Source organism: Octopus bimaculoides, chromosome 11 (assembly GCF_046866305.1).
Source record: "Octopus bimaculoides isolate indiv1 chromosome 11, ASM4686630v1, whole genome shotgun sequence".
Classification (NCBI taxonomy): domain Eukaryota; kingdom Metazoa; phylum Mollusca; class Cephalopoda; order Octopoda; family Octopodidae; genus Octopus; species Octopus bimaculoides.
Window position 1 is genome coordinate 49,208,353 of NC_142938.1, and position 17,681 is coordinate 49,226,033.

General features: G+C 35.2%; 1 protein-coding gene across 11 annotated transcripts in view; it reads right to left on the reverse strand.

Annotated features, from left to right (window-relative positions):
• Window positions 1-15,989, reverse strand: part of LOC106870835 (pleckstrin homology domain-containing family D member 1) — a 210,407-nt gene extending 194,418 nt beyond the window's left edge. For all 11 annotated transcript variants that reach the window (XR_001409585.3, XR_016243666.1, XM_014917059.3 and 8 more), the window contains exon 1: window positions 15,772-15,989. Coding sequence is in view for 9 of the 11 variants with exons in the window: in XM_014917059.3 (XP_014772545.1) it covers window positions 15,772-15,959 (188 nt within the window). In the remaining 2 variants the exon portion in view is untranslated. The remainder of the gene's footprint in view (window positions 1-15,771) is intronic.
• Between the last annotated feature and the right edge of the window lie 1,692 nt (window positions 15,990-17,681).

Consider the following 17,681-nt stretch of genomic DNA (forward strand, 5'->3'; position numbering starts at 1 on the left):
GAAGAAAAAACAATGAAAACTAACCATTCGAAGTTAATCATAGAAGCGTTTCTGGATTATGAGCGATAATACTCAATTTCCTTCATATATATATATATATATATATATATATATATATATGCATTCTGTACCCACTGTGCAAGTGTCTTCTACTATAAGCCTTGGGCTGACCAAAGTTTTGTGAGTGAAAAAGCTTATGCCTTCTTTGTTTTTTATATATATATATATATATATATTTTATATACATATATATATATATATATACACGTAAAAGCACCCACTACACTCTCTGAGTGGTTGGCGTTAGGAAGGGCATCCAGCTGTAGAAACTCTGCCAAATTAGATTGGAGCCTGGTGTAGCCATCCGGTTGCACCAGTCCTCAGTCAAATCGTCCAACCCATGCTAGCATGGAAAGCGGACGTTAAACGATGATGATGATGATGATGATGATGATGATGATATACACACACACACACATGCGGAGGGAGGGAGAGAGAAGCACAAGCATGGCTATGAGGTTAGACCTGCTTCTCAACCATATGTTCTTTGGTTAAGTAGCATTTTGAGTAAGTATCTTCTACTATAGTCCCAGGTTCAAAACATTGTAAATGGATTTCATAGATGGAAACTGATAGAAGCCTGTCATATGTGTATGAGTACATGTGTGTGTACCATTGTCTTCACATTACATGATGGTTGTAAATTAGCATCACTATCATATAAGCATAATAATAATAATAATAATAATAATAATAATAAAAAAATGCCTTCTAATTGATGTTTCAATACCAGCAGATGACAACGTTTCTCTAAAAGAAATGGAAAAACTTTCAAAATACAAAGACCTGGAAATAGAGATAACTCGAATGTGGAATCTAAAAACAGAAACAATTCCTATCATAGTAGGTGCCTTAGGTATAATAAAAAAATATTCAGACAAATACATAACAAAAACACCAGGACTTACAAATATATATAACATACAGAAAATTGCACTACTGGGTACTGCACACATTCTACGCAAAACACTTTCAATACAGTAAACATAAGAGCACCACAGCAAACCACAGCACATACCCAAGGCGCACAGAGCTGCGCTTAGTAGTGAAGTGAAAGCACGTTATAAAAATAAAACTACTGAATAATAATAATAATAATGGTTTCACATTCTGGCACAAGGCCAGCTAGTTCAAGGGAGGGGGTAAGTCGATTACACCAAGTTCAGTGAGCAACTGGTGCTTATTTTATCGACTCTGAAAGGATGAAAGGCAAAGTCAAACCTGGCAGAATTTGAACTCAGAATGTAGAGACAGACAAAATGCTGCTAAACATTTTGCCTGCCATGCTAAGAATTCTGCCAGCTTGCCACCTTAATAATAATAATAATAATAATATAAATAAGGTGGAGAGTAACAAAGTTTTAGCAGACAGAATGTAACTATGATAACATAGGTGCAAAAACCAAGAGTTAGAGGGTAGGGTAAATGCAATTGATTAAAACATTGCCGTATTTGACTGATACTTATTTTATCAATGATTGCAGGTGGATAAAAAGCAAAGTTGACCTCATTGAGAAAGAAAAATCACCAAGGCAAGAAATGAGGTTACATTAGCTTGTTAGCCAGACAACTTATATTATACATATATATACATATTTTCTATTCATTTCAAGGACATATTAACAGCAGTAACAGGGAAGAAAAGTATGTGAATTGAGCCAATGAGGATGTCACTATGTGGTTGATAAATCTGTTACAAATATCAGCAAAATTTCCCTTAAATCACAGTAATGTTGTAAAAAAGAAAAAAAAAGGATAACTAGGTTAATGTACATTAGAAGTATAATGTCTGAAAAAAGAAGAGATGTTCACAGTTGGAAAGTCTTTGAGTAGAGAATAACACAGAGATAAATAACAATGGTTATTTAGTCAAATATCCTTTAAATTACAAACCATATTGTCTTTAGAATACAAAAATATTGGATAGCATATCTCTGAAAGAAAGTTACGAACAGGATGGTCACAGCTGGTACATTTTATTTATTTATCTATTATTAAATCACATTTTGCAAGGCCAAAGCTAACAGAACTTGAAGCTAAATAATTTGTCTATCGTAGAAGTTCACTTTTTTTGTTATTGTTGATGTTAGTTTTAAAATCATGGAAAATTTAATTTTGGAAAAGAAATCCCAAAACTTTAATGAAGTTAAATAGTTTTAGTGATTAAAAAAAAGCTGTGTGGTAAGAAGCTTGCTTCTCAACCACACGATTCCAGGTTCAGTCCCACTACATGCCACCTTAGGCAAGTGTCTTCTATATAGCCTCGGACCAACCAAAACCTTGTTAGGGGATTTGGTAAATGGAAACTGAAAGAAGCCCGTTGTATATACATATGTATATATATTTATGTGTGTGTGTGTGTTTGTCTCCCATCACCACCACCATCACTTGACAACTGGTGTTGGTGTGTTTACTTCCTGTAACCTAGCGGTTTGGCAAAAGTGACTGACAGAATAAGTACTAGGCTTACAAAGAATAAGTCCTGGGGTTGATTTCTTCGACTAAGACCCTTTAATGAGGTGCTCTAGCATAGCTGCAGTCATATGATAGAAACAAGAAAAAGAATAAAGAATAAAAGAATATCTAAACTAAGGAAGATATGAATTATATAAGAATATAAAAATGGAATGTGGAGGTTCATGGCTTAGTGGTTAGGGTGTTGGACTCATGATTGTAAGATTGAGGTTTTGATTTCTGGACCAGGCAATGCATTGTGTTCGTGAGCTAAACACTTCATTTTGGTCTTCTCAGTCCACTGAGCTGGTAAAAATGAGTAATCCTGTGATGGGTCAACGTCCCATCCAGAGAAATCAGGAAACTAGCCTTATGTTCCTTATAGAGTAAGGAATAAAGCACAGGCATGGCTGTGTGGTAAGTAGTTTACTTTACAACCACATGGTTCTGAGTTCAGTCCTACTGCATTACATACACACAAACACATGTAATATGTTGTATATCATATGCAACATGTTTATAATGTGCAAATTATCAAAACAGTCTAAAAACTGTTGACTAAAAACCTTGTTGCTGGTTTAGATTTTAATGCTTAGTTGTGAGCACTTTCAAGTGCATAGAACTTAATCAAGTGAGCTGATTTGTGTTCTCATCAGTAATTGGGGTTAATTGGAGGTAAAATCAAGTAAATTAGGGGCCAGAAATGCTAACATGCCTTCCTTTACTGCTAAGAAATCCTATATATATATTTCCAGGTGCAGGCATGACTGTGTGGTAAGAAGCTTGCTTTCCAACCACATGGTTTCAGGGTCAGTCCCACTGTGCGAACCTTGGGCAAGTGTGTTCTACCATAGCTTCGAGCCAGCCAATGCTTTGTGAATGAATTTGATAGACAGAAGCTGTGTGGAAGTGTGTGTGTGTGTGTGTGTGTGTGTGTGTGCCGGTGCCATGTTAAAAGCATCCAACATACACTGTAAAGTGGTTGGTATTAGGAAGGTCATCCAGTCATAGAAACTAAGCCAAATCAGACTGGAACCTGGTGTAGCCTCATTGTTTGCCAGCTCTGGTCAAACTGTCCAACCTATGCTAGCATGGAAAACATATGTTAAAAGATAATGATGATGATGATGGTGTGTGTGTGTGCCTTTTTATTTGTGCTTCTCCACCACTCAGCAACCAGTGGTGGTTTGTTGACATCCCTGTAATTTAGTGGTTCAGCTAAGAAGACCAATAGAATTAGTACCAAGTTTACAAAATAACATTGGGGTCAATCAAATGAACAACCCTTCAAGGTGGTACCCTAGCATGTGCACACTCCGATGATTGAAACAAGTAAAAGATAAAAGATTTCCTCACCATGTTAATCTGTGCTGGAATATTTCATGAAGTGATGTAGATAAGCAAAAGTGTTCCATCATTCTTAGGTTATAATTGTCAGTTCATCAACCCAATGTATGTATTCTACACCAACACAATATCCTCATCATCATCATCGTCGTTTAACGTCCGCTTTCTATGCTAGCATGGGTTGGACGATTGACTGAGGACTGGTGGACCAGGAGGCGACACCAGGCTCCAATCTGATTTGGCAGTGTTTCTACAGCTGGATGCCCTTCCTAACGCCAACCACTCCGAGAGTGTAGTGGGTGCTTTTATGTGCCACCGGCACAATGGCCAGTCAGGCGGGTAATGGCGACAGCCACGCTCGAAATGGTGTATTTTACATGCCACCTGCACAGGAGCCTATCCATCGGCACTGGCAATGATCTCGCTTGAATATCTTTTCACGTGCCAAGAATGCGACGTTGGTAACGATCAACGGCCACGCTCGAAATGGTGTGTTTTACATGTCAACAATAGTTTACCAGAAATCCAGCTAAGATGACAGGTATCTCGTGTAGCTATCATTCTGGGTAGGTAGGCAGGTATTGTCTCTGAGGGTAGAGCAAAGTCTTGCAAGAAAGACCAGACTTCTTTAGACAGCATCTTAAATGACTGCATGTCTACTCAGAATTGTATGGCATTTTGATGATTGATGTAAATCTAATGAGCAAGATGAAAATGACTTGCTCACTGTAACAATGTTCGTTGTTATGTTATGTTGATATTGTGTCATTTTAGGTTGTTTTATTATTTTATATACATACACATGTGCCTATAAATACTTATACACAAACACATATACATACAAACAAGCTTTGTTTTATACTTTACTGCTGTTTACATTATTTTTATTGCAGTTGCTATTTGCCCTGTCTTTATTGTTACATGTAATAATAACAATGATGATGACGATGATGTATTCCAGTGTTGCTACGAGAGTTAATATGTATAGGTTTCATGTCTTCCCATTGGTCAAACATCTAGCTTTGATCAAGTAATTTATCATGCTTGTATACAACGTATGTGCTCATTTAGTATTATGTGAAAATCATATTTGCACTTATCTACTACAAACTACTTTATATGAGGACATGATGGTGTTTTTCTCTTAGATGTTATCTTTGCAGGAGTGTTCGTGTGTATTTGCAGTTCTCTCTCTTCTGGAGTTGCTGAAATCATTCTAGGTTTAAAAGTGTGTTATAACTGGTAAACACTTGAATATACACTTCTTTCCCAGACAGATAAACAGGTGTATGGAAATTGTATAATACAAACAAATACATACATGCTCACACAAAAACAAGCTTTCCTTGATGTTTAAAGCTTGCATTGACAATTGTAGCTGACATATTCTACATGTTGGACAATAATAATTTATGATGATTATGGAGATAGCTGAATAATGATATTCTTGCCTTAACTCTATAACTGCAACATTAAATTTCATGATTATTCCAGTAATGATGTTAACAATCTACCAAAAGACAGAGAATTGGTATTTTCTGCAAGTCACATTGCCTTAATAAACTTGACATGTCTCAACAAAAAAGGTTTCAAACATGACATTCTTTAACAAAAGATAGATTGGTATATAAAATAGCTTTTGTAGTTAAGGGAACTGAAATTTTGAGTATATATCTGATTTTTTTTTTAGATATATCTGATTTTTTTTTTAGATATATCTGATTTTTGAGAAATTTTGAAATATTTCTGGCATTTTGAGGTATATCTGATTTCTGCAATAAAAGGGTTAACACAAGGTTACAAATTTGCAAGGGGAAAGGGGTATTGTTGATGGAATCAGTACCAGTACATTAGTGTAAGAACTATTATGCCACCCAATTTAACATCACAACTTGTTTTTTTTGGTGTCTCTAGTGGATTTCACACTGTTGGAAGAATTCAGACCAGACATCTTCCTCTCCTCCTAGTTCCCTCCCAACTATTTCTTTTGTTTTTTTTCATCCTGCAGGTATAAACTAAGTATCAGCTGTATGGATTTCACCAATCTGAGAGAGATAGGACCTACAAAAATATGGTCTCTGTCCCTAATCTTTTTATTAACCTTTTTACCACTCAAAATTTCATTACCCTCAACTGCAAAAAGCACTTTTATATATACATTTTTTGTTGAGGAATGTCATGTTTGAAACTAATTTTTGTTGAGATATGCCAATCTTACAGAGGTAATGTGACATGCAGAAAATACCATTTCTATATTTTTGGTAGATATTTTACACCGTTACTGGAATAACCATGAAATTTAATTTCATGGTCAACCCATTAGCAATTAAACTGGACATACCCAGTCCAAATACTTTACATGTTTTATGTTCAAACTGGTCAGGTCCAGCTTCTCACACCTACCCTACAGTGTCATTTTAAATATATACAATTGCATTGTTGAAACCGTGAGATAATACATGGTTAATTCAAAACAATGTGAATAAATAAGCATTTCATTTGACAGAGTAATCTAAATGCTAAAGGGTTAATTTATAAAATAAATCTTATTTTATTCTGGTAAATTTGAACTCTGAACTACTACAATGGCCATCAATCATGTACTGTTGAGATATAAATTGATGGTAGTGGATGTGTAGTTTGACAATGAGAAACCAGCTGCTTGATCAACTGAATTACGTGCTTCTGGATTAACATGTTAATGGCTGAATATTCCACAGGCTTATTCGTCTATTTGTTTCAGTCATTTGACTGTAGCCATGCTGGAGCACCACCTTAAGGTTTTAGTTGAACAAATCAACCCCAGGATCTACTTTTAAGCCAGTACTTATTCTATCGGTCTCTTTTGCCAGACTGTTAAGTTATGGGGGGAGTAAACACCAACACCAGTTGCCAAGTGGTGATGGGGAGACAAACACATACATATATATATGTAACAGGCTTCTTTCAGCTTCCGTCTACCAAATCCATTCACAAAGCTTTGGTTGGAAACCCATTGTGTGTGTGTGTGTGTGTGTGTGTGTGTGTGTGTGTGTGTGTGTATATATATATATATATATATATATATACGATGTGCTTCTTTCAGTTTCCATCTGCCAAATCCACTCACCAAGCTTTGGTTGGTCTGAGGCAATAGTAGAAGACACTTGTCCAAGGATTCACGTAACGAGACTGAACCTAGAAGACACAAGCTTCTTACCACACAGTCACCCCTGCACTTGTACATTTAACATAATTTTCAGGCAGAATAACTGTGACACAGTGTGTGTTAAGGTTGTACCTTTTGAATTAGAGGTAGTATCCTCTCAATGGGCTTCTATGCAGTTTCTGTCTACTCAATTTCACTCACTATGTATGGCCAACCTCAGACTATACAAAATAACATTTACCCGAGATACTATGCTGTGGATTTGAACCTGGAAACTTGTGGTGATGAAACAAACTTCTTTACCATTCAACCACACTGCACTTACGATATAAATTAATACTCATATAAATAGAACACGAGTAGAATTTATTAAACTTGGGAAAGTGCAGACAGTATAATTATACAGTATATTATAATAACATATTACAATTATAATACAACATATATTAAAAGACATCACAGGAGAGTAACACTCATGGGAAAGTTTTATAGAACTAACATACACCTAGTTTAACTTAGTAAAACATCAATCATGCACAGTTGTTGAAAAGCCACTAACAACACCATTCTAATATTTTGGGATGTGTTGAATGAGAAAATTATATATCAATATATCAAAAATGAAATTTAACCAAATTAAATAATACTGTGGAATCTTTTGTTGAAATGTTAGAAAAACCTTTCTCGTGGTACAAAAACTTGTTCTAGTTTAAGAACTAAATTAATAGCTAACCACCTACACTTTTTTCTGCAAAATAGGGGTAGTTTATCCTGTTCAGGCTATATTATTAGCATTATCCTGCGATTGAGAATCTAAAATCACTTCTTTAACTTTCTAAGACATCTCAACGCTTCTAAAAGCAACCTTCGTTTGTTTACGTTTATCGTAATTTGAATTTAACTAATTTTTGATGTTTCTTCTTGTATTTGAACTACAGTGAATTATACCTGATGTTTTTGGTAAAAAAAAAAAAATGATGTTTAGTCCAATCTAGCTTTTGATAAGTAAATAATTTATTTACAGTTCCAGAAAACATATCCAAAGAAGAGTACAATTCAATGGAAGTACTCAATATATGATTAAGTAGAGAGTAGGCTTTTGTTTCCTTTTCTTTCAAATTTTTTAACTGGTTTCAATTATTGTACTGTGGCCATGCTGGGGTACCAACTTGAAGGGTTTAGTCAAACAAATCAACACCAGTACTTAATTTTTTTTTAGTTTGTCACTTTAAGTCTCTTTTACCACAATACTAAGTTATGGAGATGTAAAGAAACCAACACTAGTTGTCAAGTGGTGTGGAATAAACACAAAGAGACACACATATATTTTTATATATGCAACAGTCTTTTTACAGTTTCTGTCTATCAAATTCACTTGCAAAGCATTATTGGTTGGCCCAGAATTATGAAAGAAGACTTGTCCATGCAAGCAGTGGCAGTGAACTTGAAACCACATGGATGCAAAACGAGCTTCTTAATCATGCTTGCGATATTTACCTCTATATAATAATAGCTGATATAAATGTTGGTTTGTTCATCTCCCCAGTCATGCTTTACATCATATATAGAGAGAGGAGGAGGAGGAGAGAGAGAGTAAAAGAGAATACAGAGTGAATTAACATAAGGAGTGTATATACGAGGCTTTGTGGCAGGCAATGAGTAAAGGAACGCTACTCACACAGTGAGAGAAAGAATTATGGAGGTGGAATAAGAGGGAGCAAATTATAGATTAGTTGGCTGTAGCTGAAAAAGGATCTGCAATAGTTAATATTCATTATAATGAATATTTTCTTTAGATGCTTGTTAGGTAAGCTGTTCAGTTAGTAGAGTAGGTTTTTCTTTTTCCTTCTCATAAACCACAAGGGTATTCACTAGCTTAGGAACTTTTAGCAAACTGTTCCAAATGTATATATATCACTTCAATTACTACAATAATATTGGTTTCAAATTTTGGCACAGGACTAGCAATTTCGGTGAAGAGTTTGAGTCGATTACATTGACTGCAAGGACTTAACTGGTACTTATTTTATCGACCTCGAAAAGATGAAAGGCCAAGTCGACCTTGACGGAATCTGAACACAGACGGATGAACTGCTGCTTAAGCATTTTGTCTGCCTGCTAACGATTCTGCCGGATCGCCGCCTTAATTGCTACAATAATATTAAGACACTCTTTAAGGCGGCGAGCTGGCAGAAACGTTAGCACGCCGAGCGAAATGCTTAGCGGTATTTCGTCTGCCGTTACGTTCTGAGTTCAAATTCCGCCGAGGTCGACTTTGCCTTTCATCCTTTCGGGGACGATTAAATAAGTACCAGTTACGCACTGAGGTCGATATAATCGACTTAATCCGTTTGTCTGTCCTTGTTTGTCCCCTCTATGTTTAGCCCCTTGTGGGCAATAAAGAAATAAGAAACGTTAGCACGGGAGGCGAAATGCTTAAAAGTATTTCGTCTGTCTTTATGCTCTGAGTTCAAATTCCGTCGAAGTCGATAAATTAAGTACCAGTTGCATACTGAGTCGATCTAATCGACTGGCCCACTCCCCCAAAATTTCGAGCCTTGTGCTTCTAGTAGAAAAGAATATTAATACACTCTTGCCACCATAGGTAATATCAGGAAATATGGCAGCCATACCATGATTATGATTTATCTTTTTATCAAACTACCAGAGGTAATTTTATCAAATTACCCATGATAGCAAAAGCATACTCTCAAAGTTGCATGTGATATGACAGGTATCACTTTATGTACAACTGTTTCAATATATCAATACTTTAAAAAAAAGTACGTTTGAAAAAATACATGCGCCGTACAACTGTGATGTGTATGCGTAGGTCACGACACACAAACATTTACTAATATAAATAGTAGTGTGCCTCCACCTCTGCTCCACTGACCGACACATTAAAGACAATTAGCTGTAATAGTGCTTTCAGTACAGCACGTAATACCTTAACTTCGTGGAAACACTGACCAAGAAATTTTGGTAATTTTTCAGATTAATACCTGCACGATTACCTAACCCTAAAACCCTAACCCCTAAACCCCAACCCTAATCCTGACTCTAAAACCGTAACCCTAACACTAATCCTAACCCTAAACCTAAAACCCTACCCCTGACTCTAAAACCTTAACTCTGACCCTAAAACCCTAACACCCTAGTGAAAATCGTGCAGGTGTTAATCTGAAAAATTACCGAAATTTTTCCTTTGAGCTGTGTGCTTGTGCGCGCACACATTTTACAAGTGCTCAAAGGATAAGAAACTGCGTACAAAGTTTTCAAGATGAAATCGAATTTTTTTTTTTATTGAAGACGATATGGTTACTCGCATGAATGCGCACATACTGTGCGAAAAAAGACAACATTTTCACACAAGAAAACTTCGTCGAACACCTATAAAGTAAATTTAAGAGCGAACATTGCTATAATTGATACTTTCACTATATCTGTATTTTGTAGAAACATTAACAGGTTGTTTTATTAGACAACTAACGAGTAAAAATGTTTATAAGTTTAACTGTTTGCATATGAAACCGAACATCAATCTTCTCAAGTTTGTTTTCATGTATAACAACATACGCACAATTCTTTTTTATCATTCATGAAATGATAAAACGGACCTAGTATTCTATTCAATTAAATCGGTTTTATTACAGTTTGCCGCATTTAATGAGCTATAAACGGAATATTAACTATCCGTGGATTTTCTATGGTTAGGGTAGGTAGTGTGTTTGTTTGTTTGTGTTATATATATATATATAACTACTTGCCTATGTGCTTTATATAATGCACACATTTATACACACCTGTAGAGACACCTCAGCTGTAAAATATACTTAACTCTTTAAGAACTTGCCGTTTACGAAGTGCGTTTCTATATTTCGTCTCACCAATTCTCCGAGAAAAAGAAAATAAAAGCGTTACATTGGTGATCGATATATATGAGAGAGAGGGAGAGAGTATCAAAACACCCGAACAAAACTAAATAAACATTCTAAATAGCAACAATCTTTGACAATATGAAGAGACGGTACTGAGTGGATATATGACGATTGGGGTAATTTTGGAAACGGAATTTCTTTATATTTGAGTTGCTGGTACCAAACCAATAACATGCATCCATCCGATCTCGAAGCAGATGCAAAATGGTCAAGCAGCCCTAAATGAGTTAGTGTTAACATATCTAATAAGGGAGCATTAGACTTGTTAACAAGGAGGGTGGGTAATTCGGTTATTTTTTTAAAAAGGTCTTAACTGTGGGAGATAACTCCAGACATATTTCCATATGATTAGACCTTCTCAGCGAAGAAGAGACTTCATTGTACATACCAAAAGAATGATAAGAACATCATTAAGTGCACACATAATTACTTGCTAATGATCATTTACTAATTGGCTAAAGGCTAAAAATATGTACTACCGATATCCCTTTGTATCTCTGGGTAGAACATTTTATTCTACAATGCCTCAGTTTACCTGGCTAACATCTAATACAAACCAGCATCTGATTGAAAGCGGAAGATTATAACTCATCTGCTTAACACTAATAGGTAAGAGCAACGTAGTCCTAGCCGTTTTGGAAACACAATTAACATAACATATCCACTCTAGAGAGATGGTCACGGCAAGAATAAAGAATAAGACAGACGGCACTCCAGGAATGCTTGAAATTTTCCTGCGGTTTCATCGATAGTTCATTAGTAATTTAATTGAAGTTTTTTCATCAGCTGTGATTAGACAAATTAAGTAAACAAGGGTTCGAAACCTAGGCATCGATCATGTCGTTCAGTGTCAAATAGATACAAACACTGAAATAAAATATAGGAGAAATATCAAATAAACATGAAAAGCTTACTAGTATCTTCTCTCACTACGTCATATTACAAAGTAAGATGATATTGATTGAGAAGAAAATCGATACGAGGAGGAATTTTACAGGTACCAGTCGGAAGTACCGCAATCAAATTAGGTTTTAATATCGATCACCAATGTAACGCTTTTATTTTCTTTTTCTCGGAGAATTGGTGAGACGAAATATAGAAACGCACTTCGTAAACGGCAAGTTCTTAAAGAGTTAAGTATATTTTACAGCTGAGGTGTCTCTACAGGTGTGTATAAATGTGTGCATTATATAAAGCACATAGGCAAGTAGTTATATATATAAATCAAAATAAGCAACACGGATTTCAAAGGTGATTGCAGTACGCACGTTTCATGCTACTCCATCTATTTAAGTAATGCGAGCATTACATTAAATCTAAACCATATATATATATATATATATATATGCACATAGGCAAGTAGCTATATATATATATATATATATATATACACATAGGCAAGTAGCTATATATATATATATATATATATATACACATAGGCAAGTAGCTATATATATATATATATATATACACATAGGCAAGTAGCTATATATATATATATATATATATATATATATATATATATACACATACACATAGGCAAGTAGCTATATATATATATATATATATATATATATATATATACACATAGGCAAGTAGCTATATATATATATATATATATATATATATATATATATATATACACACATAGGCAAGTAGCTATATATATATATATATATACACACACATAGGCAAGTAGCTATATATATATATATATATACACACATAGGCAAGTAGCTATATATATATATATATATATATACACACATAGGCAAGTAGCTATATATATATATATATATATATACACACATAGGCAAGTAGCTATATATATATATATACATATATACACACATAGGCAAGTAGCTATATATATATATATACATATATACACACATAGGCAAGTAGCTATATATATATATATACATATATATATATATATATATATATATATATATATATATATATAGAGAGAGAGAGAGAGAGAGAGAGAGAGAGATAGAGAGATGCACATAGGCAAGTAGCTATATATACATATATCTACTTGCCAATGTGCATGCGTTCGGGTATACACATGTATTATATATCAACAGATATATATCATACACCCGTAGACAGAGTTACATAGATAAGCGTGTGTATGAGTATACATACGTAATAGGAGTTATCTGAGTCTATATGTATGTGTGTGTGTGTGTGTGTGTCTGTGCATATATATATATATATATATATATATATATATATATATATATATATATATAGAAGGTTTGTTTTACTGCGCTAATGTTTTAGAGTGTGCTTCTTTCTCGGATATATAAACTACGGACGATATATATACACATACAAATAAAGAAATAGATGTGAGTGGGTGTGCTTACGTTCGGGTATACACATTTAATACATATGCCTTCTGTACACACACATTCACACTATTGTTGTGTTTTCAACACACGGCTTCATGACATTCACAATTTTCAAATGAAGATTAGTTTACAATCAGATTGGTTTATTGTCAGAAAAATAAGGATTAACAAAATATATAAATAATGATTGATTGCTGATTAAAAGAAAAGAATGAAAGAGATTAAAATAATTAACAGTTTGGTTTACCTACGTCGTAAACAAACTACAACACTAATATCGATCTATTTCTAATCATGTTATCGTTATTGTTTAGCCCTAGGTCAATCCTGATCGAGTCGACCTATGATGCAGCTATGACCATCCCCGACTATAGATTACCTATATTTTTTTAACACAGCAGAGTGTGCTTTGAGGGAGATTTTGTTGCTATTTCTACTAGATTGAGTGATCTTGAAGAGGCTACTTTCTTGACGCATTGTTGCTTTATAGAAGGATTTCGTTGATTTCTTTTTTCATTCGATAGGCTTAAAACTACATGTATATGATTGGTAATATTTTATGGAACCCATGAAGGATAAAATCGAAGTTGATATCGTTGATATTTGAACTCTGAACTTATAGGGCTAATATATATATATTTTTTTCATTGGGGAGGGTTTGTATAAAAACTGTTTTGCGGGAAAGAATTGGAAGTGTGACGTTCATGGCTATCTAAAGAGATTTACGATTATTTTATTAAGGGTATTAATTGTATGAATTTCTAGAGAAAAAAATAAAAAGAAAGGTCACAACCGTTAGTGATATTTGATCTCGGGAATGTGAAGGACGGAACGAGTCGACCTTTTGGCACCTTAACCCAACGAGGAAACCCTAAGGTAGAGAAGAAGCCCAATCTCTCTTCAAATCACACTCTACCGTCTTAAAATAAAACGACACATTAGATAATAATAAAAAGACAGAACTGCCACGTCTGGCACGGCTTTGATCACAGACCATAGTGGACCTGGGTTATACAGCAACAATATAGCTTATCTAAAGAATATACGGTTTCTTTAATTAGTCGCGAAAATACAAGCAAGAGTTATTTATACAGTAAAACAGTAGAATCCGGGGAGAAGTAGTGATGTTTATCTATGTCAGTAAAAAGTAATACAAATAAATGAAACGATGAAATAAATCTTGTACCATGAGGAAGATGAAAATTTTACTGTTTCAGAGATAAGTGTTAAGTGTCATGAAAAGAAAATAAATATCTGTACATTTAAGGTGATCTCAGTTTAGTGTCGGAGAAGACAGAGTGAGAGAGCAGCAACAAAAGAGAATTAGAAATGCAAGTGGCATTTATTTTATGGAATCGTTGTAAACATAAACATTGACAAACAGAGATGTTGAAAGTTGTAAGGTCAGTGAAGAAGAAGAGGGGGGGGGGAGAATGAAAAAGAAAGAGAAGAGAGAGAGCAGAGCAGAAAGGAAAAGAAAAAAAGAAGGAAAGGGAGAAGAATGAAAAAGAAAGAGAAGAGAGAGCAGAGCAGAAAGGAAAAGAAAAAAAGAAGGAAAGGGAGAAGAATGAAAAAGAAAGAGAAGAGAGAGCAGAGCAGAAAGGAAAAGAAAAAAAGAAGGAAAGGGAGAAGAATGAAAAAGAAAGAGAAGAGAGAGCAGAGCAGAAAGGAAAAGAAAAAAAAAAGAAGGAAGGGAGAAGAAGGACTACAAAAATAGTGGCAAACAATAAAAGAAAGACGAAAAAAGTGAAAGAAAAGGAAAAGTAATGAATATGAAAGCCTATAACGTAATTGCTGCAAGTGGGTGGTCGGAATGTCGAGTGGTTTGTTTGGTCGGAAGCAGTCAGGTTGCTCATATCTACCTTAGTAATAATCAGTTGGAGAGGATTGTATGAACAGGTTCTGACTGACATAATAATAATAATAAGCTGAGACAAATACCGATAGGGAAAAAGTCTAAGTAGACAGGAAATACAATAACAATAATAAATTAAAATAATAATAATAACAGCAGTGTTATCATAGACAATGGTGAAAAGTTACGTTAGATAAAGTCGGTGAATGAGACAAGGAGGTGGGAAATGGAAAACTTCGGTGGCTAAAAAAGTTTTCTTTTCCCTCCTAATTCTATCAAAAGCATTTCTGAATTTAGTCAAAAGTAATAGTACAGTAAAGCAGCCTTCCCTTTTATCCTGCTTTTATTTATATTTCATTCTTACCGCAATAATTACACACACACACATATATATATATATATGTGTATATATGAGAGAAAAAAAAAGAGACTAATACAAACGAGAGAGAGAAGCCCCCCCCCCTCTATAGAAGTCTTATTATAACGAAGGTGGTAGTAGAAACAAGTCTATTTTTGACAAGGCAGAAAAGAAAAGAAGCTACTTTAAAAGTGGCGACATGACCGAGTATGAAAAGAACTAGAACAAAATAAAAAGAACAACCTTACCTTTTCGACCACTTGGTCGACTGGTGCCCTACGGGCCTTTTGTAAAGGCATCCAAAATGTTGGACATAATTTTTCCAGTCTGGTGGCTTAAAAGTAAGTGGATCGGCTTCAGGCATGCCGTTCATAGCGCTGTTCACATGTTCTCTGTAAACATAACGCCCGCAACAGCAAGGGAAAACACAGGCCATTCGAGCGATACTTTACAAACCATAGCGGCTGACGTCACACGCAACCACACAGTTGCTCCCCTTGTTCTCTTATCTTCTAATTTCTCTTCTATTTCCCCGTTATAGCATTCTATAGAGAGAAAAACCATATCTCTATTATCCAACACTCCCACTGTGTCTCTTTCCTCTCTCTTCCTTTCTGCTTATCTATCTATCTATCTATCTAGAACTAATATTAAAGCAACTGACAACCATTGTATTTTTACAAGGGTACGCATGTGTGTGTATATGTGTTTTTTGTGTGTCTTTCCGTGTATATATACACTTTCACATGTGTAAAAATATGCAATATATTGTTGCACATACACAAACACACATGCATAACTTAAAGTGGATGAGAGGTCTTCTTTTGGATAGGATACTAATAAATTGTAGGTAACGTTCCCTTTGATGGGAAGGTGCACAGAATACCAACAAACAACCACATCAATTCTATAACACTTCTCGTACCGCTATAGTAGGGACCTTTTACTATCTTATGGTCTCTGCTTGCAGCTAGCTGGACTGAACCATGAGAGTTAATTGAATAGATATAAACCACTAATCTCTCCTCTGGTTGTCTGATACCCTGTTTGACTTTCATGAATGGTACTATGTACATAAGATAGCCAAAGATGGGGTATTTGCCATAGCTTTTATGAGCTCTCACATGCTGGTGATATTAATTTCAAATTTTGGCACAAGGCCAGCAATTTCGGGAGACGGGGTAAGTTGATTACATTGACCCCAGTGCTCAACTGCTACTTATTTTATTGACCCTGAAAGGATGAAAGGCAAAAATCAACCTGGGTGGAATTTGAACTCAGAACATAAAGATGAATGAAATGCCACTAAACATTTTGCTTGACGTGCTAACAATTCTGTCAGCTCACCGCCTTCCAGGCTGGTAATATTGAGGCCATGTTTGTCACTTACTGAACTCTGCTAAAGCCCTATGACCTCTGTTAAAATAGCTGGAACATTAGGTCTAACAGTCTGTGCTCAACAAAGACTGAAATCAGAATTTTTTACATGCAACATACTTTTGGATGTCTTCTGTAAATCTCCATGTATAATACACACATTTTTTAATACCAAAACACTTATTAAACTGGGGGTGGGTGTGTATGATATATGGCTGTAAGAAGTGTGGCCTTGAGGTTAGGAAATTGGGCTGTCAATCATAAGGTCGATCATGACTCTGATACCTGGTCTGAGAGGAACATTGTGTCCTTGAGCAAAACCCTTTACTTCTCATTGCTCCAGTCAACTCAGTTGAGAATGAACACCAGCAGCAACTGAGAGTTAACCCTGTAAAGGACTGGCATCTTATTCTTGGAAGGCAGGTCAGTAACTCTCATAATTGCATATATGCCCATAGAAACTAGGATAAGGTGTGGCCTAATGAACCTTTAGGCTTGTGACAGACCTATATAAGATACAGGCTTATTATACTGCATAGATTTTCACACACATTTTTATAAGGCAGAAACATAATTGATAGAGCTTAATTTTCTTCAGATTATTTTTGTAATGGCTGTGTGGTTAAGAAGTTTGCTTCCCAACCACATGGTTTCAGGTTCAGTCTCACTGTATAGCACCATGGTACCCTGGGCTAGTGCCTTTACCATAGCCCCTAGCTTTGTGGATTTGAAAGAAGCCCATTGTGTGTATCTATATATTGTTGGATCATGTGATGAAAGT